This window comes from Cavia porcellus, unplaced genomic scaffold, assembly GCF_034190915.1.
Source record: "Cavia porcellus strain 051 isolate PalLab524CR breed Dunkin Hartley unplaced genomic scaffold, mCavPor4.1 scaffold_14, whole genome shotgun sequence".
Lineage (NCBI taxonomy): Eukaryota > Metazoa > Chordata > Mammalia > Rodentia > Caviidae > Cavia > Cavia porcellus.
In genome coordinates this window covers 36235151-36258792 of record NW_026947497.1, presented here as the reverse complement: position 1 = coordinate 36258792, position 23642 = coordinate 36235151, and the positions used below count along the sequence as shown (strand labels likewise).

The window sequence follows — 23642 nt, the reverse complement described above, 5'->3', positions numbered from 1 at the left end:
CTGCAAAAACTTTCTGTCCTTTTCCATATTTACTGAGTGCATGCATGCATGTGTTTGTTTAGCTAGCTAGGCTTTCTTCAGTTAAAAAAATACATGCACAAAGTTACCAAATCTAACAGTACAAATACACATATTATGTAAAATATGTCTCCCCGTCATTCCACATCACCAATGCCCTTTTCTATATGCTGCCTCAGTTGAGGTTTTGTGTACGTGATGGGTTTGACCTCTCTTTAGCAGCACTTACTTATCTATTAAGTTTTAATAAAATGAAAGAGAAAATAAAATACCACACTAAAAATTGATACATCCTTTGCTTGTATTTTAGTTACTAAGGCTTTTTCCTAATAAACTAGCAAATTGATATTCATGACAAATAAGAAACTACAACAAAATTTCTATCAATTTTGATGTGGCATCTATGATTATATTAAATTGTTATGTTTTTGCTATTTTTGAGAACTGAATAGTGTGATAATCAACCTCATTTCAAGTGCTAAAGGATAAAAATAAAGTCACATTTATAATGGAGTATAGAATAAAGTGAAAAGTCAAAATGCTGAGAGAAGATTGTTTATGTAAGATAGTAAAAACTTTTTTACTATCATCTTGTGTTGCTTTTAGATAATATTCAATCATAGTTGTTTTATATGTCAAGATTTTAAAATGAGGGAACGTTACAATCTTTAAATATATTGTGTCATATCACTCGACAACTGGGACATTCTTTTTTTCCTGAAATAACATTCTTTTCTTACTTAAGGGAATCACTGATACCATGTGAGATGCTGTATTAGCTTTCAGCGGGTTGACATAGTGAAGTGTCACAAGCTAGACCGCTCATATAGCAGAAGTTTGTGTTCTCACAGTTCTGAAGGCTGGAACTGTGAAATCAAGATGTCAGCAAAATTGAGTCCTTCTGAAAACTGTGAGAGAGAACCTGTCCCATGCCTCTGCCACAGCTTTGAGAAGCCAAAGGCATTCCTTGGGTTGTAGAGGCATTTTCTGTGTCTTCACATCACCTTCTTTCTGTGTATGTCTGTCCAAATTTTCCCTTTTCATAAGATGAGAGTCATATTGGATTAGGGTTCACCATACTATCCTTAACTTAGCTTGATAATCTGTGAGGAACCTGTTTCCCATTAAGATCACATTCACAGGTACTGGATGTTAAGAATCTGCCACTTTTTGTGGGTTCATGATTCAACTCTACCACGGTTTGAATCTGAAGCCCCTTAATCCCAACGATACTACTCATATGTTGAAAGCATGATTGCCAATCTGAGGTGTTATTGGGAGGTGCTGGCACTTTTAAGGAAGTTGGGCCTACAGGAAGGAAGTTAGGTCATTGAAGAGATGAAATTTCAGCCATCAGCAAAACATCAAAGTCTGGATACTGGAGCATCTGGGACTAGAATTCCTTGAAAGAGACATGAAGTGGTGAGAATTGCAGACAACTTCAAATTGAGGCTATTCTTCAGTCTGGACAGACACTGACATGGTTTTGGGGCACTGAATATTTGCAAAAAGAGCAACTGTGTGGTCAGCCAAAGCATATAGTGATGCAGTCCTGGTGGACACAGTGGGAGAAGTCCTGTTTAGTGCTGTTCCTCACCAAGAGGGTCTATTTTGGGAATGTTCCCAGAGATGAGTTTCTAGTTGTACATGTTATTGCTTGGGTTATGGTTCAAGTAGAATTCAGTGAAAGAAATATTCTCAGGGTGGATAGTCTTGGGAACAGCCAATTGGCCATCCCTGTGAAGTTGTGAGTTCAATTCCTGGTACCAAAAAAGTAAAATTAAAAAAAAATAACAACACACAATTTATTAACCAGCACTAATTTTTTAAACTGTGTATTGTTCTTATCCTTTTTTATTTTTGTTTTCAAAGTAAAATAAAAAAATAAAATGGGAGCCTCTGAATTAATAGATGATATACATTTTTTAGCCATGTATTCTAAGCATTTAGACCAGTTTCTTACGTACAACAGGAACACAATATACATCTATCAGAAAATCACAGATGAAAAATAATAAGTCCTTAGTACCTTAACTTCCACTTTTTTATTCTCAGTATTAGCCTTTTTCATGTTTATTATCAGGTTGAATTCAATGAATTTTTTTGTCTTCCAGTTCTTATACCAATCTAGTAGGTTTTTTTTTTTTACTAATCTGTAAGTGTTCTTATATAAATAATGATACTGCTCTATTATCTGTTTGTTTCAAATAGTTACCACATTTTGCTTACTCTAATTTAACAAACAGTTTAAAATCATGTGCTACATCTCTCAAGTTTTGTTTCTGATCGTATCTGTTCCCCTAATGTCAGGAGACTACTTCCTCTCTCTGTCTGCGCTTCTCCAGGGAAAAGGAATGATGAATTCAATCTGGTGAAATCCTGAACTCTCAACTTCTTTGGAGTCAGCTGTCCAGAGATGTCTGAGCTCCATGACAAAGCTCACAGGAGCTGGCTTTTAATCCAAGGAGGGTATTTTACTATATGCAATAGTAAAAATAAAATTTTTTATAGGCAAAGAGATAATATAGAAACCGTTGTTCGTTTTCTGTTAGCTGGTTCTAAATACCCTGTAATTCTTTCATTCTCTTGAATGGCTTCACACTGTCTTGATATGCTTGATGCAAGAGTATACGAAGTTATACTCAAATAATTCAAGGAAAGAGGCACTATGGTGACTACTATTATGTTAGATTATCTGGTGGACAAACACAATGATGCTTAAATTGTTCAGTTCTGACCTGTGTTGTTCTGTTACAATGTCCTCTTTTATCTCAATCTCTTCCCTTTTTTAATTAATCTATTTTTTCTTATTTTTTTTCAATTAAGGGAAAACTAAATTAAAAAATAGCGGGATATATTATAGTAACTTTTTGCTTTCCTATTAACCTGATTTGAACCCCAGCATTACTCTCCCCATCTTGTTCTGTCTGATTTTACTATATTCTATTTTGTTTGATAGTATCAAGTTTGAGGATATAGGCAACCACTTTGAAGGCAATAAGATTCACTATGATGCCCATTATGGTTTGACTATTATCTTCTTTTGAAGTCCTATATGGTCTCCAGTGTAGGTTTTATTGGTCTTGTTCTGTACTGTTTTGATCAATTCTATTATACCTGATGATATAGGCAACTCTTTTTAAAAATAGCAGAAGGCACAATGGTAACCATTTTTGATCACCTGGTATTCTATTTTTGCATCATGTACTATGCCCATCCTTCTGTTCTGACTCTGTTTTGTTTAGTCACATTTGGTTTTATTCTCCTCAAAAAAAAAAGTAATAAGAACTGTGGGAGTAATAAAACCCAAAAAGTGTAATTGTTATTGTAAAAAAGAGAGGAAAGGAAGGTGGTCTAAGGGATATAACTTCAAGTATGTTTGAGTGTGTAAGATGGAAAACCATATTACTGAGCTTTCGTTGGATCATTGAACCGAACTGTCTGCAATCTCACTGTATGAATGCCCACTTTATATGCTTTAATTTTATAATTTGGACAACTGTTTCTAAGATGACAATATGTAACCTATTAACTGGTGATTTCTTACTGTATTTTTTTTCTTGAAATTCTGCATTACTTGTACCCTTTTACTGCTTTGTTTTTTTATTTCCTTTCTTTTTTCTCTTTAAAAAAAAAAATTCCAAGGAAGGACGGGCCTGCCATTACTGATGGTTAAGATTAATTCTGGGGGATAACAGAGAATCTGATTTGTACAGATATCAGCTCTGTTTTCCAATCAGTCTTATCAATTGAGCTATGTCAATTTCTTCTAAATTCATCCTATACCTGGAGCAGGAAGAGGATATAATTTTCTACCAGTAAACCCCATTATCTTCCTTGGTGTCTCTTTCAGTTCTGTTTTAAAGGCTTTTTTCATCTAAGGCTGAATAAATATTTGCCCATATTTTCCACTTGTGATGAGAAAATTAAATGTTTGTTATAAAATTTAATTTTAAAATAGAAATAGGCAACATTACTTCCAAATATTTATTAAATATGGAAAATCATAAAAAATTAAAATCACGCTTAATTTTATATGATACATCAGCTATTTTTATATGACATACCATCTTCAACATGATTGACATGACTTTTTTTGTAAATTAAACTTGACATTTAATTGGTTCAAGGGTTTACTTTCAGCTTCTTTATATAAAGATTTTTCTATTTTTGTATTGCTAATTTTGACTTACCTCTCACTGAGTTCTAGAGTAAACATACAAGTATATTGGCAGTGCTCTCTGAGCCTCAAATATCCAAGCACGTCTCTCTGCTGCTTTATGTAGAAAGAGAACATATCTCTGTAGCACAGTCTCAGGTGCCAACTTTACCAGGCTTCTATTTCCTATTCTCCACATACTACATCCTGTTTGCTTTATGGTATTTACTATTGAAAAGAGAAAATTCAATTCTTCTATTTTTTTGTGTCAATGCAGACCATTTGTGGGTTTGTTTTTTTTTTTTTTTTTTTTTTTTTTTTTTTTTTTTTTTTTTTAGATCAGAATCAAGTTGATCTTTGGATATTCAAAAATTTCCAGGGGTTTATCTACCTACAGATCTCTATTAATTTTGACTGAAGCATACATATGTATTTTAATTTGCATATTCAGACTTTTTCTTTTTAGAATCAAGAAAGCTTTCTTAAATTAACTTATATTATTGTTTTAGTTCTAATTGTTGTGTATTCTTCCTCAAGAATTTCTATATTTATTGTCTTCTTTCATTGTTTCCATTTCTTAGTTCTTTGAGATTTGAGGCAATTATCCAAGAATGTTCTTAACATTCTCAACATTACTGCTTCAATTTTTCATTATCAGGATTCTGATTTGTGCATGTGTGGTACTGGGGATTAAAACCAAGGGCAAACTACTACTGAGCTATCTTTTAAAAATTTATTTATTTTGAGACAGAGTCTTACTAAGCCAGACTGGTCAAATGATGAAGGCTATGTAGTCATGCCCTATGGCTGCAATCACAAGGTCTGTACTTCAGCATCTGTCCCCATCCCTCTGTCCCACTACTGATCATACAACAGGGTGGAGTAGATAAGCATCAAATCAAGAAGGCTGAGCCAGCAGGATGGGACTTGTATCAAAACTCTGCCATGTCATATTGCCATTGTGGCTGGGCATTCATCACACTAGGAATGTGCCCATACTGTTCGAGTCCTGAGTACCCCATGAAATTATGGGAAGTCTGTGCTCCAGCTTCTTATCTCTGTGAGTTGTGTCGGAACAGGGTGCTCTTGGAGGCAGCTTACTCAGTTCTCCTTCCTCTACCTACGCAGGGACAATCCCAGCCTTCTGGAAGCAGGTCAGAGGACTAGGGAGAGATCAATCACTTAGACTGGAGTACAAAGAGTCTACTTACAGAGTTGTAGGCAGCTTCTGGAGTTAATGACTGTTAGTAGGACTCAGATTTGGAAAACCCTGAGTAGTGGGAGACCTGGGAACTGAGGGTCCCAGTGAGAGAATTCTGTGTTTTGTGATACGTAAAGAAAACTACCTAGCATAGGATGAACACCTTACATAAGAAAAGTTAAACTATCGCCCTTATTAAAATTCATGGAAAAACCATCACAGTAGGAGTATTCTCCTCTATAATCATTAAAGTATAGGTGGTGCCATACTATGGTACCAACTAGCATAACAACAGGGATGCATGAGTTTGCAAACTCTAATGGAAAAGAGGAAAGTGTCTCAGAGTGATGCTCTCCTTCACCACAACCACTGGATCTCTTTTCCCATCCTGATCCTGCAGGGGAGAGCTAGTGCTCATTTCATGTGATTTCATAACAGTGCTGCTCCCGGGGACACCTGGCCTCAGGAGACCCTCACAGAGCACACTATCTAGGATCCTTCCAGGGAGCACATGTCAACAATAAACTGTAGTCCTGAACATAACAAACCAAGAAAGACAGCTCTTTTTTCTGCAGAAGTTCCCCAGTCATTGGAAGAACTTTAATTAATGCTCCTTTCCTCAGTCTGCATCAGAGTCACAGATAAGGGTCTTCTGAAAGTGCAAACATATACTTTCTAAGCTATTCTTACAATGGCAATGGTCTCCCTTACCTGCCTTCAGTGTGCATGCTCATTACCCAACATCTGTCATTCACAAGGATTCCTAATCATCCTCCAGTCTCTAAGACCAAAGTCAGTCATTGCATTTAAAACCAAGGCCCTTCGGAATTGGAGAAGAACACTAAAAGGTGGACTTGAAAGTTAACTTGTGCAAAAGTGAGTCCCAAGAAGACACTGGCCCCATTAAAGGCTAGGAAGAACCAAGCTTGTCTTGTAGGTCCTTTAGGGCAAAGGTGAGGCTTAAATTGATTACAGCACAGATGATACTCAGACCATTTCTTAAACCACTGTGGCAAGAAGGTGGTGCTGACCTGGCAGGTTAAAACTAAAATTAGGGCTCTACTATGTTATCTTGCTGTTGTACTCTGGCTTCAGCTTAGATCAAAGGAGGAATCAGTGCTTCCTTAGACATGTCTCTTAGTCTTTCGTCTCTCAGGGTCTGATATCTGGCCCTGCTAGACCTCTGTGTGCTGATCTGGAATGAATAAATGAATGGATAAATTTATCTTTTGTTGACCTGGTATCTGAGAGCTTTCTCCAGGGACTGAGGGCTCCAGATATGTATGAATGCTGCTTGCCCACATGTCCTGTTTGCAAGATAAGATTCTTACTAATAAGATAACAACTCTGAAAGAAGATATACCAATGATTTGCTGCAAGTATGGTCAGTGTGTGACTACTCTATGTTTATTTCCCTGAGAGAGGATTGAAGATATTTGACCTGAAGAGATTGTCAGTCTTAGGGACACAGGGTGAGCTGAATCTTGCAGGTCCATTGTCAGCAGCGGCATGGGTTCGATCTGTCTACTGTGCTCCACTCTGTCCTGGGGGCTCAGGGTGAGGCCTGGTCACATCTGTGCCACTGGGTTGAACATTACCCCTGACTGCAACCATGTGCCCAGTCTTTATGACCATGGCTTCAGCTCATGTTCCTCATTTGCTCTACAGTTCCCCGAGGGAGCTGGAGCCCTGCCCTGGACTGCAGCCTGCTTGGTTGGGCCCTGACAACCTGCCCACTACCATCTGCCAGTTAATGTCCTCTTTTAACCTGAATGGGGGTACCCGTGGGATCAGGATGCTGCCACCTGCCCCTGTGCACAGCTGCCGCCTAGCTGTTGCTGTGGGGCCTCCATTCGCTTGTCTGGACCAATCAGATCAGATGGGCGGAAGCTACAGCACCATCTTCTCAGCAGGACCCTTACAGCAGGTGAGTCCCCCTCCCCTCTAGCTGCAGAGTCTTGACATTTCTGGTTTACTCTTCTGGAGAAAATTCAACTCCAGACTGCAAGGTTGCAGATAATATTTTATCATCAAACACTTTTTATTGACATGGATTCTTGTTAATTTATATAGCAGGCAATAAAAGTATGGTGCTAGGGTCCTTAGACTGTGTAAGGGCATAGAAAAAATATTTCAGAATTGATCATTGTAAAGCCTTTTGTTCTTTAAAATATTTCAAAGCCAAAAATTCTATTCATTGTGGAAGATGGCTGTACTCTATCATGCTGGAAGGTCAGGCATCCAAATGCAAACAAGCTAAAGAGCTTGTGAGTGTTGGAGTACAGTACCCCATCCTGATCACGCTTCCCAAACTCAGCCTTGCCTTTGACCCCTGTGTCTGCCACTAAAATGATACAGAAAACCTTGGTGCCATGGCTACTAACAAAAGGACAAGAGACCCTCCAATATTTATTGAGTAAGTCAATGGGTAGATGAATGAATCAATTAAATAAGCAATGTATAAATCCTCTAAAGGAAATGCATTCAGAGATTTAAAAAAATCAGGAGTGGAAGATAAGAGAATTGTTTAATGGGTACAATATTTCAGTTTTACCAGATGAAAAGGTTCTAGAGATTGGTGGTTCACCGATTATTCAACAAGGTGAAGACACAGAACAGAACTAACCTGAACTTAGAAATGGCTATGTTCCACAAGAACAGGGCTTTGTCTTGTTCGCTGTTTTGTTCCCTGATCCTAGGCTCTCAATTAGTATTTGCTGAATGAGTGAATTTTGCTCTAATTTGTAGCTTTATCTAAGTCTGTTACATGCAAATTGCTTCATGTATTTAACTATCCACATTTGGAGTCATTATAAATCACACTGTATTGAAACATTTGGTTTTACAGAAGGTTTTTCAATTTTAAAAAGAGAAAATGGTTAAAAACAATGGTACAGAATTTCAAAACAATATTAGGGAATTAACAATGGTCAATGTGTTGCATATTGTTGTTTCAAAGTAGTTGTTCGAATTAACTGATGTATATGAAAAAATAATCATCAATGAAAGCACGAACCATTCTTTATGTTGGACTAATAGAAATTAGCAGTATAATTATCCATCTTGTATATATGCATATATATATATATATATATATATATATATATATACATATACACACATATAATCTTTCCCTTCTTTTTTTTCTCCTTTCTCCCATCCCAGTTGTTCCTTCCACTTTTAGACATTTCCCCCTTTTACTTTCTCAATATCTGTTCTACATTTTGGATCCCACTAACCCCTTTAGTGTTTTTACACTAGGGAAGCAACATGATGTTCACCTTCGTGAGTTTGAACCATTTTACCAATGAGTATGATCTCAAGCTGCATCCATTTACCTACAAGAGCCTCAAGATTGTCCATTTTTAAAATTGAGTAGTTTCCCATTGTATAAAAATATTATATCTTCCTTATCCATTCTGCAGTTGATGAGCAAGCTACCCCTGCTTTTTTCTAGTTTGCTGTCACATGGAACATTGTTTTCTCCCGTTTGACTTTCAGTCTATGAATTTCCTTTTGAGTTAAATGTGTCTCTCGTATACAGGATATTGATGGATCTTGTTTCTTGATCCACTGCGGCTGTGTTTCTTTTTATTGAAGAATCGAAGTCATCTATATTGATTGCGATGACTGACATGCACTGGCTTGTCTCTACCATGCGATTTTCCTGCCGCTGGTTCTCTACTTTCCATGTGTTCAACTGCCTGCCCCTTTTGATGATTCCCTCTTCTGCTGTTCCTGGAACCATGGTCATCTTTATCTCTCTCTAGAATAGCCTTCCGTACTCTTTGTAGGGTTGGTTTGGTGGCCATGAATTCCTTCAGTTGTTCTTTGTCATGGAAGTATCTTAGTTCTCCATCAATTTTGAAACATAGTTTTTCAGGATACATCAATCTGGGTTGTAAGTTGTTTTCTTTCAGGACTTGAGTTACTTCACTCCAAGTTCTTGACTTGGTGATTTGTGTTTAGAAAGAAGTATGTCATGATTCTGATGAGTTTTCCTTTGTAGGTTAACTGTTTCTTTTTCTCCAACAGCTTTCAGTATTCTGCTCTTGTGCTGAATTTCTGGGATCTTGATTTTTATATAGACATTTTGGTTATGGCTAGTTGGAGTTCTATATGCCTCACTTATATGTATGTCAGGTCTTTTTTCCATTCTTGGTAATTCTCTGCAATTACTTCTGTTAATAGTCTTTTTATGTCATTTGTGTTGACTCCTGATTTTTTGCTGGCACCTATCAGTCTTAAATTAGTTTTCTTTATGTCATCTTGCAGCCACTGAATTGTTGTTTCCTGGTTCCTTGTAATTTTCAAGAGATCTTTCCTTTTGCAGTTGCTAGCTGCAATCCTGTCTTCAAGGTCTAAAAGTCTATCTTCAGTTGTATTCAAGTAGTTTTGCTTCCAATGGAGTTTTTAGTTCCCTGGATTCAAATCTGTTTCATGCACTGAAATTCTCTGAATCTGTTTCAGGCATCGTAATTCATCCCAATATTGTTCATTCAAAGTTCTCACCATTTTCCTATGGTCCTCTTTTGTTTTTAAAATGTGTCTTCTTTAGAAATGCTCAGCAATTCTTTCATTATGATTGTCATTTCTTATTTTACCTGAGATATTACTTCTGATCTGATTTGTTTCACAGCTTCATGAAATTGTTTCTTGACTTCAGTTGCTATCATTTCAGAAATTTCAGGTGTAGACTTCCAATTTATTCTATGTCTATATCTCCTGCACTTGTTCTGTGTGGGGTAGTGGTCTGAAATTGAATTTTTCTCCCTTGTCTTGATACTTTTCTGGCTTCCTACAGGAAGTTTTGGAGTCCCAGGTGCTTCCCATGTTTTGGAGGGTTCAGCCCACAATCAGCTGGTTGCAAGGGAGGATGGGATAGCACTGGAACAATACTTCAAGGCAGCAGTAATCGAAAGCAGCCAGAACAAAAGGGAATAAACAAACCTCTTCTCCTCCCTTATATTGTACATAGTCTATTCACCCTTCTAAGGGGGATATAGTGTTCACAAAATCTCTGTGCCCTCCTTTGCACAAAGTAAGGATCTTGGCTCCCTACTGAGTGTCTCAGCTCTAAACTTCTCAAGTTGACGCACTGTATCAACCATAACTATATACACATATATGTATATATATATATATATATATATATATATATATATACATATATACATCTTCTTCAAAGTTCTTTATGGTCCTATCTTAAAAATTTTAAACTTGTCTTGTGAACTTTTATTAAAAAATCAGATAGTTATTTGAAAGATGAAAGAACATCACAATAAAATATTTACTTCTTCCTCATAAATGTATATTATTTGTAAATTACCTACACATTATCCTCTCATAAATAATTTTAATTCTTAAATTCCTATTTGCAATCCTTGATGACTCACCTCAAAAAATCCATTTCTGATCATTTTGGCATGGTTTTTGACTTGGTTTGTCTTAAGATAACTCTATTAATTAAGTGTGAATTTATATTTAAAGGAACATTTCCTTCAGAAATTACTGTACAATAAGTTATATAGACAGTTTTTGGATTTTATGTATAGGAATGGGGCATTAGGAATATCAAAGTGTACATTTTACTTTCTCTCTAACATCTTTGTAAATAGAAAAGCAAACCAGTTGAATGGGTGCGGCCTATGGGCTGAGGGTGGGCAACACGGGGTGCAGGGTTTCTCTCCTTGCAAATCCTGGTGTCTCTGGGCTGAGAAATCCTGCAAGGACCATTCTGCACCAAAGGCTGAAGCTGAGTTCACAGGCCCCGCTTTGCCTTTTGGCCTCTAGCATCTGCATTCTTTTAATCTGGTCTTTCCCCCCACTCCCTTGTCTTTTCTGACTGTGCCATCTCGGGTCCAGCAAAGCCCACTCACAGGAGCCTGACTGAGGCTACCTACCTTCTTCCTCGTACAGAAGGCCCAAGTGTGCTTCTGCTTCAGCTTCTTTCTTCCCTCCATCAAATTTGATCAGTTTTGCAACCTCAAAACATCGTTCATAGAAGTGGTTCCTTACCCACTTATCTTCAGGGTTATCGAAGAAACAGGCCAGAATATGTAAGTTATTGTACATATCGCCAAGGTGTCCTTCAAAGAGAAAAAAAATTGTAAACCACATTAGGAAAATGTCTTGGGACACATCCTTTGGAATAGTAAGTTAATATTGTGGCAATTGTTCCCTATTCATTTTTTTTTCTTAAAAATGTGGTTAAAGGGGCTGAGAATTTAGCTCGGCGGCATAAGCGCCTGTTTGGCAAGTGCGAGGTCATGAGTTTGATCCTCAGTACCACAAAAAAAAAAAAAAAAAAAAAAAAAAAAAAATTGAAAAAAAAATGTGGTTAAACCTAGATATGGTGCGCTGTGCCTCTAATCCCAGCACTCTGAGATTCTGAGACAGGAGGATCACAAATAGAGTCCAACCTGGGAAATTTATCAATTTAGTGAGATTCTGTCTCAGAATAAAAAAATGGCCTGAGGATGTAGCTCAGTGCAAATATCCTGAGTTCAAGTCCTAGTCTAAAATCATCTGATTAACTTTCACAAATCAAATCCAAATACCAAAATTACTTTATTTTAGATATTAAAATAAACATTAGTTAAATAATATGCACATAACAAAGCAACAAAGGCCTTTCTGAAAACTGAGAACATTTTAGAAACCGACATAGTATTTGACTGAAGCACAGGACTGTAAAATGTGGAAGAGAATATCTGTTAGTGATGCATTTAATTCTTTTAGAAGAAAGGAGTATTAGTATCATTTTGTCACTGTAGGGTTGAAAAATATTGAGAAATGAGAGAGAAAGCAATACTCCTTAGCTTTGGAAAAATAGTACAAATGAAGAAGCAAGGAGGATGGGGAAACACCCAGGTGTTTTCATCCGGAGTGGGGAGCCATATGACTAATAATGATTACAGGATGCCTTGTAAGTGAGTCGTGATTTGAATCAATCCTAAAAACTCCCCAGCAGGAGTAAACGTGAACACAAATGCTCATGTGTTAAAAAAATGTCTGCCTCTCTTAAATGGTGAACATGAGCACATTAACAAACTGTATCTTTAGACAATTATTCTGAAAGCACATTTGTAAGTATGTCATAGCCCCTGGGTTACAGTTTCAGGAGGCTTTTTCATCACAATCATTATGAGCTAGAATTCACTGACGCTAATTGCTCTCTCCTACCAGAAAAATCAGTATGTTCCTGAAGGGCCACAATTATGAAAAATATTACACATTAACACACACACCTACGTGATTAAGCCAAAAGGTCCCGAAAAAGTGGATAGAACTGTAAATAAGTCACTCCAGTGTTTCAAAAGAAATTTGTAAAACCTACGCCACTTCTTGCATATACTTCATTTGTTTGTGTTTTTCTTTCTTCTCTTCCTTCATCTCTTCTTCATTCTTTCTTCCTTCCTCCCTTCATTCCTTCCTTTATTTCTTTCCTTTTTTTTTTCTACTAGAGATTGAACTCAGGGTCTTTGCACTGAGCTACGTCTCCATACAGTTTTTCTTTCTTTCTTTTGCTTCTTCTATACCTTTTGAGGTAGTGTCTTGCTAACTTGATAGGTTACTCAGACTGGGCTCAAACTTGTGATCCTTCTGCCTCAGACTCCCAGAATGCTGAGGTTATTTTTTAAAATACACATTTATTCAACAAATTTAATCAGACTGCTGAGGTCTGATTTTGAATATTTTATATTCTTGGTCCTATTTACCAACTAGAGTTACCACTTTAACATGGCAGTAAGTAAAACATATTGCATTCTCTATTTTAATAGAAGGTAAATATAAAGTTTAACTTTATATATTCCTGCAATAATTTTTCTACTTTCAGTAATTAAAAAGATCCCCATAGAGTTTTCTTTTGAACTAGGTATTGTACTTGTATAAGCTCTTACAATTTCATATTTAAGCATAACAGCTATTTTCTGTAGCTATACTCTATACCCTTTAGAGTGTAAATAGGCTTTTCTTCTGGTAGGTGAACTCCTTCTTTGAATTGTGAGCATATATATTAAGAAGAGGAAAATAAATTCTATGGTTAGTTTTTTATTTAGATTTTATGCTCCCTGAAGAGGACATTCCATGGGGACTAAACCTATCAAATGTTGTTGGTATTTTCCTATATCAGTGAAGCTCGCAACACACAATGGCATGCCAAAGGCTCTCGCAAATCTTTCAGTAAAGCAACACACTTATCTTCATGTTTGTTCATCTGTTTTTTCCCAAACTTGCCTTACCATACAGTTTTGTTTTGTTTTGCTTTTGTTTTTCTTGCATAAAAAGCTATAAATATCCCATGGAGCTTTGCTTGAGTAGAAATACTTCAGTGTGTTAAACATGTTATGAGAAAAAAATTATTATTCAATTTTTGGCTATAATTTAAAAGTCTCAAGTGTAAACAATGTTTGAATTATCTATTGATTTGGTCACTCATTACCATTACTGCCAACTCTTGCTCTGCCCTAGAAGACTAAGACACTAATCACAATGCTATACAAAGTAAAGAGATGATTCACAAGAATGGCTGACAGATGAAATGCAGTATATTAGAGATGAAGATACACTACAACTAGTGGAAAATAATCCGAGAAACAATGACTGGCTTACTTGAAATGCAACTTTGCTATAACAAACAAGAAACGTTTTCTAAAGTCATTTACAAAATTCTAGGTTACTGCTTTTAACTCTCAAGAAAGGGAACTGACCCCAGATCACTATTGCTGTGCATAACTTTGATCAGATGAACTTCTCTGTGAGCCTAGAGAGACAGTCTTTCTGATGAGAAACCAAGAGGATGGTGAGGTGTGCTATTTCAGGATAGTTATCTCAGACTGCACGACCATGAACAGAGTTCTGTATTTTAGATTTCATATAAATATATGCACATGTACACACATATTAAAATATAATAACATATATATATTTTAAGAGTTAGGACTAATTCGTTAATAAAAGCAAATATAAAATTCCATTTTTAGGACATGCTTTATTCTAGTCACAATTATCCTTAATAAAGTTCATGTGTCGCCCATGAAAAAAATTATACAAATTTTAAAAATAACCATATTAACATTGTGGGCTGTTTAACTAAAAATTTTCCATTAATATTTTGTCACAACACATCTAAGTTTCTGTATTTGAGCCGGGCTAAAGTCAGTGCATTCTGCTGGGAGATAACTCTACAGAAGCATTATTCTGAGCAAGAGGTGATTTTGTCCTATTTAACAAATGAAACTTTAGTTACTGCAAATATATAATAAGCCATTCAGTGAAGAAAAATTTTTTCATTGCTTTTACCGCTTGCATAACAACTTTTTCCTTTCTAAAGCTAGAAGTTATTAGCTTTTTAAATTGGAGAAGTATTTTTATTTATATGAATAGTTATGTTTTCAATGGAAGACTGGAGATTAAAATGCATTCTCCCTTAAAACAGATCATTTAGCATTTTCACTCTTTTTAATGACAAAATATTTTATGACAAGCTGACTCATTTATGACACCTTATGACAAGTCGGATATTTGGCTCAGACTTCTGGTACTGAAATGTAAACCTCTATTTTAAACAATGAATATGATGAAATTCAACTTAAAAAAAGCATTGATGGACAAATTTTGTCTTAGTTAATTTTGCTTCCAGTGTAGATACTTCAGAATTTGAGGCTAACTCTGGAATGTAGTTTTAGTTGCTTTTTTTTTTTTTTAACAGAGGAGTGTATTTCATTTTACAATAGTTAATTTCTTGAGAAATTGTATAAATCACATTTTAAGGTTCACCAAGGGTCTATTTTTAAAGTCAATTACGCAGCTAAATATTATAATATAAATGATCACCTGCTATCCCACTCTATCCACTCTACCTGACACCCCGGTTTGTGCTACCTCTCACATTTTGTATTCTTTGTGTTTTTAAGTCAGGTCACAACCTGATGGGAAACATGCACTGGTGCCACCAGAGAGGCTGAAAGACTTCTGCTGGCCCCGCCCCCATTGCTGGTCATGTCTTCCTAACATTTCTCCCGGTAACCCAGGATAATGAAAATGTCACCCATACTCATATCCTCCAAAGGCACAAGATGAAGCCCACATGTTAGTAAGACCTGGTATTTTTTATTTATTTATTTGTTTATTTATTTATTTTGGAGTCCTGTGATATTTTCAGCCAAAACTTTGAGGATAAGAATCATCAAGAATACTGAATTGACAAGTCGAATTGTAGGAGTTGCTTTTTCCCTTTTCATCATGAGTGACCAATTCCTTTGTGGCCACTTGAGATTGGGAAAAATGAGAGGAGAAGGGAGAGAAAGAAATTCAGCAAGAGGCTCCATACTGCAGAGATAAAGAATTATTCCTGCTTCCTCTTTAGTACAATAGTGTAAATACCCAGCAAGAGAATCTCTGATCTATCTCAAAATGACAAAAACTGCATGAAACCTCAACACATAAAAGTGATTAATGGCTGAAGAGATGAAAATGCTTATTACTCTGGCTTGATTATTACACACTGTATTACACATTGTATACAGTGTATCAAATTACCATAATGTACATCATAAAATGTATAAATTAAAAATAAATAAACAAAATGGCCAGTTCCTAATACATAACTAAGAAATACTTGTGACAACAATATCCACATAACTATAGTGAAGATTAAAATATTTTGATACTTAAAATAAATATTAACTTTCTGGAAAATATTAGACTGAGCCAAAACGAGACTTATTAGAAATGACTTCATGGAAAATGCACAATGAACAATTTTAATCACAACAGTGAATTGCAGGCATTTGCTTGTGTTGTCATTACTCTCTAACATAAATCCTTGGATTCCTATCATTAAGACTTCACAACACTTTTGAAGTTCAATATATAAATGCTGAAAATCAGTGTACTTTGCAAGTGACAGTAATCTTGAAAGTATGTCCTCAGGGAAAGTCAGTGTTGAGATAACACACAGGAAACATGTAAAGGTTTATGATTCGCTCTGGGAAAGGTTTAAACCACTGGGAAGTTTTGGAGACTCTGTAGGTGCCATGCACCATCTTACCAGGATTAGCATGACAAGGCAGCGGCAGGCCTGTGACCACGCTTTCCCTCTCTTTTCTCCCATAAATACACTTAACTGACCAGGTTAAACTGTGCTAAGTTATCTTCATGCTTCAAATTCACTCAGACAACAATTGGGAATGCCCCACTGCGCTGCACAGAGCCCAGTCTGCCCTCCTCGGATCCCTGCCTCCACTTACCTTTCCTCTCAGCCTCCTCTGCCCTGGTTAGGCAGTGGTAGAGGAAATCCAGTTTATCCAGCTGCTCCTCCAGAGGCTTCTGCAGCCAGAAGACAGACCTCAGTCTCGCAGCCTCCCTCAGGGCATCCCATTGCTCCATCAGCGCGAAGACCTCCCTGAAGGACTTGTGATAGCCCTCTCGCAGCATGTCCACACAGATGTTCTTCTTGTACGAGTTCCTGTAACTGGGGAGAAGAACCAGAACATGAAGGTTGCCTTCCAGTCCTTTCAATCGTGCACTGTTTTCGTTCTCCATAATTACAGATGGAACTGCGCTTTTCCCCTCCTTTCAGTGAAAGCGCTCAAACTATCAAAAGATCTTTGCTTCAAACACTTAATTGAACAACGTCGGTTTAATGAAAAATGCCAAGAGCTATCTACATACAGTAAGTTTAAAGGAATTACATTATAAATCTATCAGTTCCAGAGCTGAGTTCCCTTTGATAAGGACAAATAAGGTAGTTGGGCAGATAATATTAAAAAATGTTTGATACATCAGTCTCCTACTAAAAACCAACTAATCAACCAGTTGAAGTTCCCAGGAAGATAGGCAAAAACCAAGGTTGGTATTCAATATCAAAGCAATGCATTCTCTCTATTAGGTAGTTTCATTGTGGTTTTTGGGAGTTCATTCATTCATTCATGGAGAAAATATTTATTGGTATCTATTACTAAATATATTTTTTTCAGTTAAAATTAAGTTAATGGTCTGTTAGATTAATAACTCATTGCTTAATCCCATCATATGAGAGGCTGAGGAAGGTAGATCACTTGAGTCCAGGAGTTTGAGAACAGCCTAAACAATCTCATAACAGATGATCTCAACAAAGAAAAATAAAGACCAAACAAACAAAGAAAAACCACTCCTAACCTCAATAAAAAATAAAATGCAAGGGGAAAAATGAAGTGACAGATAAATATTCCGTCTGTTCATTCAACAAACTACTGTTGTATTTTAATTGCTATTCACCGATCCAGTCTAAATAGATTTAGCACCTTAAGTCTTCACTGTAGTGGGAGAACACAACCAACAATTACCATGGATGAACAATAATTAATGACTGAAAATTTGTATACAAGAAGTAAATATAATTAGGAAATAGTAGACATAAAGTGCCTATTGTTTCATAAAAGGATAACTAGATGCTACAAGATATGGTTTTATATTATTTTGCATTTTTAAAAAAGGAGACAATTCAATATTTAGAATAACTGACCTGATGCCATAATACTACAACAAACATTTCAGTGTGGAAGAAGAGACCAAAATTAAGATACTCAAGGTTGAACCCAGTTTGACTACCTTTTGTAGACTTGATTTATTACCTATAAAATCCAGATACATTTGTATATGCTCTCCCTACACCATGGGATTCTTCTAGGAGCCAGAGGAAACTACCTATGCAAAAATACTCATGGAAATTTGAAACTTTGCTCTACTAGTTTTTCCTGGCTATGCATTGGATTAATCTATAATGCTAAAAACAAAATGAGACAAAGCAAAACTTTCCAGGCTCCATCTGCCCAGAATTTTTTATTCAGTAGATCTGGGTATAGGACGAAGAGTGATCAGGAGGAGAGTGGTGAGATACAAAGTGGTTTTTTTTTTTTTTTCTTTTTTCATTTTTTATAGCAAGGCTCAGACCATGAAGAGATTATAGGTAAAAGCAGTGATAACAAGTCTAGATTCCAGGCAAGGAGTGATGGGTAATGGATGCCACTGGAAAGTCTGAGTGTAGAAGCTGATGGGACACTATTGTATTTTTGGAAAAAGCCCCTAAAAAAAGCACTCCCCCAGCTGACAAAGTTATTGCAGAACTAGCCCATAAAGAGAATTAAACAAACACATTCCTACTATGAAGAAGTCAAAACCCACATTGAGTATGAGACTGAGAAGTGTCCAAACTGAGGAAGAGAAGAATAATGGTTGTTTGTTCCTCCCAGTGAGATAGAGCAGAAAAGGATGTAGAAGCTGGTGGCAAAATGCTGCCTGGCAAGGGCCATGTCCTCTCTTCTCTTTACTCCAGTTGGAGGCCAGATGGCTCATGGAATAGAACATGCCAACATCATGTGAAATCCAGTGGGCTCTGAGTAGAAGATATTTGTATCCTGCTTCCCATCTGGGCATCTTAAAATCAGGAAGATAAGCAACATTCCCCTGGCTGTCTCCTCCTGCACAGGGCATGGGAAATGCATCAAATGATTAAGGGTTTCTAGGCAGAAGAGGACCAGAACCAGCTCTATAATATCCATGGCCCTGGAATAGCACAGGAAAAATAACGCAATATTGCAGGAGTTTCTGCGGGAGACAAAAATTCTGGAAAGGGAAGACCCATGTGGTGCCACTGTGTTATCTGTCCATGGGGAGATGCTGTGTGCTGAAAGGCTGATTATGGGCTGCCTAGTAGGGATGAAGGAAGACAGAGCCATAATTGAAATGAGGTGCACTGAGGAGCTCTGGGAGGGTTCCACCCAGAATATTTCTAGATAGAAGAAAAAACAAGGATGGGGTCAAATGCACAAGAGATGGTCGCTATTTAGGACCCCACAGGCTAGGATTGCATTTGGCTATATCAGAGAGAACTTGTTCCACAGAGACTTCAAATATAAAGGTTTTGATGTTTTGCCTAAAGTTAAGCAGCTCAGGGCTTGTATCAGTGATCTGGCAAGTTCAAGGTTGATGTGTCTGAGATTATCATGACCTTTGTCACTTGCTTGTCCCATTGGTCACTATAGGGCTGCCACTGCTCCAAACATCATGCCCACCTTCAAAGCAAGAAGAAATGGAAACATGAGATGACATCAACTGAGGCTTTCCTAATTTTGGAGAAAAATAAAAGCATTTCTGCAATTACTAGTTGGTTTCCACATTGGTCCTGTTGGCAGACCTCTGCCACATACCACTTTCCCTTGGTGCAAGGAGTCTAGAAGCACAAATACCATGCTTCCTCTTGAGTGCATCGCTGCCCAACCAAAAGTGGAGATCTAAAGACAAAGAAGACAAAAGGATTGGGGACTGGACAGGTGAATGCAGTGACAATCCCCAGATCTTTAGTCATGACCAGAAACTGGCTTCAGTTATAGCTTCTTTCCTCTCTTTCCCCAGAGAAGCCAGATAAAATGCAGGATGCCCAGTTAAACCGAATATCACATAAACAACAAATGATTTTTTTGTATTCAAGTGCCGGAAGTATTGCGTGGGATATACTTAATCCTAAAAACATTTCCGGCTTTTGAAAATGAAATTCAACTCTCTACCATATATTTAATAAATCTAGAAACAGCCCCAGTTCCCAAAAGCAAGGAGCAGTTTCAATATAGGAAAATAAGATGAAAGGAAGACGTTTTAGAATCTTGAGCAACCTGCGAAACCGCCAAATTGGACTGACTTTACCTGAGAGTGACAAGATTGGATTTTTACACTAGGGAGGATCAGGGCTCAGGGCCAGGAATTAAAATTAAGTTATAAAAAAATAAAGACTTTCAATTTAGCATCCTTGAGCTTGTGACTGAAATTCACACCTGATCCAACAGAGGCAATGGAAGGAGGGTGACACTGGGAGCTGGGAGAAGAGATGGAGACGCCAGTGGTTCTGGAAAAGAGGGGCAGGGAGGGCTGGGATGGCATAGAGGCAGGAGGATGGACGGAAGTGAGGAGACCCCAACACATCCGGAAGATAAAACTACCCATTACTTGGTGAATGAATGAATGTTGGGAGAGAAGGACAGGGAGGGGGCTGAGGATTTAGCTCAGCGGCATAAGCGCCTGCCTTGCAAAGCAGGCAGTCATGAGTTCGATTCCCGGTACCGACAAAAAGGAAAAAGACAAAAAAAAAGAAGGACAGGGAGGAGCAAGGATGAAAGCCAGAGTTCTGGGCTAGGAAATGGGTAATGTGTAATATGTCAAAGAAGAGCATGCAAAAACATTAACAGGCTTGAGAAACATGGTGAGCTTGAGTTCAGGTAACTTGAATTTTGGGGAGCTTAGGGAATGTCCAGCTGATATTCCAGAATGTAGATTAGGGGTGATAGTGATAGATGAGGTCTCAGGAAAAGGCGCCTAGAAATCTAGGTTTGCTTCAAATGAGCAAAACCAGTTTGTATATCTATGTGTTAGTCACTTACATATTTTCCTAGTGGTAAAGAAAACCTACCAAGGCAAATTTTTTTAAAAAAAATTATAGATTGCAATTAAAATATTGAATTTAAACAATAAAAATAAACAGTAGACATAGTAATTGAGAAATGAGTCACTAATCACTAAGTGATTCAGAAGCTGGGTTGGGGTGTGTCTATGATTATTTTCAAAATGTCTTTTACCTTCAAAACATCCATGATATATAACTAATAGCAAATTTTAAATTATAAGTAATTTTTCTAACTAGTCTCTCTTCACAGAAAAATTTCATGTAGAATATATTTAAGGATGCATACGTAAGTATGCTGACATCCATCATCCCTATTCTTTATTCTCATATATGTGTGCATATGTATATGCCACTAAGAGCCTCATTACTAATATCTGAGAGCAAGCAAAAGCATATAGTTTAAACAATCACAGTGATCTGGTATATAAGTTCCTATTTAAGCTTTGGTAATTAATATGAATTATTTAGCCAGACAAATTTTCATTTCTCCAAATGAACTGGGTATGTGAAAATAAAAAATGCATGCCAATCTCCATCACTATATTTGAATTTTACATTTCTTAACAGAACCATAGCCAAAGTTCACTTAATTGATGGTAAGGAACTGTTAAAACCACAAACAGAAATATAAACAGAACTTATATTTGTTATTTTAATTGTGTTTCACGTGAACATGAAATGTTTAGTCTTTGGTTTTAAATCACTTGTAAGTATCAATCTAAACTAAAAGATGTTACTTTTGCACACAAGAAGAAAAATCTCTTTGACTTTAAGCTACTATGCTGGGTAAAAATAAGAATTCTGGTAACATTCATGGGGAAACTTAATAGTGTACAATTGGAGGAGAATTCCCAGAGGAAAATATATGCCACTCACAGAAGCAAAAGTGGTGGCATTTATGGACATGTTGGACATCTGTAAATCTGTATTCTGAGAGGGATCTTTGCAGCTATCTGGGGCTGCACCAGGTAAGAATACAGCTGGAGAATGAATTGAAGAATAGTATTTGTTATCCAGGCATTTCATACATGTTTGATTGCCACTTAAAGTCACTCAATAGACACACTATTTTGAATTCACATCAAAATTTCCCTTAAAAATTCTGAGATAAAAAAATCTAAAAATCAACAACAAAAGTGAAAAATTAGATCTAACTCCATAGTGGTTGACTGTATGGAGGGCAATTGGGGCAGGGAGGTTATTAGAAATCAGCTATGGAGATCTAACTTGGTTTTAAAATTCGGCTTTAAACTATTCTGAGCAGCTACTATTGTATCTGGTGCATCCACAATGTGTCAGGCACTGTGTAGACATCATTTCTAACTCGCTCAATAGCTGTATAGAACACTACTTCCATTTTTACTGATAAAAAATTCTCTTCAGTAAGGCTGTGAATCGCCCAAAGCCGTACAAGCTAATAAGCCTCAGAGCTGTGATTCACACACAGCTCTCTCTGGCTGCAAATCTGACTTTTTCCTACTCCCCTGCATTGCCTCTGATTATATCAAATACTGTAGCTTTTTCTCCTCCTCTGCAAATCTTTTTTTACTTGCACTTCTCATTAAGGAATGTGACATAATTTGAATTATGATGTAAACGCCAACCTAAAAGCATTCTCTTTATCCATGCTAATCCATGTTTATGTTGGATTGGGAAGAGAAATCAGCATCGTTCTGGGCCTCTCCCAGAGGATCTCTCCTTAAAGGAGGGAGCAGACAGCCGGCAGCATCCTCCAAAAACAAATTAAATAGATATGATTCCCACTTAGGGGCATAAAGTCCACCAGGAAAAGCACAGACAAACATTTAAAAGGATAAAAGCACAACTTCTCCCAACATGAGAAAGATGAATGGATGAAGTAAAGAGACCTAACAACCTATTTTATTCTCCCTGAACTTAAACCAGTGCATAACCTTAAAGGTGAACTTTCAAAAGCTAAATCTTTACTATCTACTCAAATATATGGCTGGTATGTTTAATATAGTTCTTTAGAGGATGAGCTGAAATTATACTGTCAAAGTGAAGCTTCATATTCAGTCAGATATTTCAAACACAGTTCAGTAAAGCCAGACTAAAACAAGAGCATAAAATTTTTATTTAATCTGACAAAGACAAACTCAAAAGATACGTAATAGCTAGTCAAAAGTCGAGTTAATACTTTTATTCCATTAAGTTAATATTTATAAGTCACTGGTGGGTTATCTGTGTCAGTTATAACAGTCTTACATTCATATTGTAGGGTAAATGTTATTGGAGTCACCTATGGGATAATTACATTGACTTAAATTAATACTTAAATAGCTTCAGTTAATACGATTTCCATGAAATAATGTGACTCACTAGCCTTAGCCATACTTTTTAGTGTAGGTAGATATTACACATAACCAAAATGAAAAAAATATGCATCTCCTGACATAGATGAACCAACTGATAACAATTGTATAAGTGCTTTGGGTACGTTTAATAGTTCTTTGTGAAGAAGGTAATGTTTTTCCCATGTTTAAAACAACGATGCAACATTTCTCTAGCCATATAAATATTTAAGGAAAAAATTAGAAAGAAAAATATCGGCTGTGTTTTGAACAACTGTCCTCTAAAAATATACACAATTACAATAAATCTAAAAGTATTCATTTCACATACTTAGATTGTAATAATTATTGATTATAATATTGATTTGCCTTGACTAAAAATGGTACTATCATCACTCACACATATTTGTAATAAACACTGAAAGATAATAAACTCATAGAGAGTTAAAATTTTTAAGATGTTTGCTTTTCATGTGCCTCAAAATATTGGAAGAAAAAGTTATAGCAATA

At 36.6% G+C, this 23642-nt stretch overlaps 1 protein-coding gene across 1 annotated transcript in view; it reads right to left on the bottom strand.

Moving 5' to 3' along the window:
* Ttc29 (tetratricopeptide repeat domain 29) overlaps window positions 1-23642 on the bottom strand; it is a 219524-nt gene that overhangs the window by 171810 nt on the left and 24072 nt on the right. Inside the window, exons 4-5 of the mRNA XM_023560358.2 lie at window positions 16634-16857; window positions 11282-11467 (exon numbers count right to left, since the gene is read on the bottom strand). Coding sequence (XP_023416126.2) covers window positions 11282-11467; window positions 16634-16857 — 410 coding nt within the window. The remainder of the gene's footprint in view (window positions 1-11281; window positions 11468-16633; window positions 16858-23642) is intronic.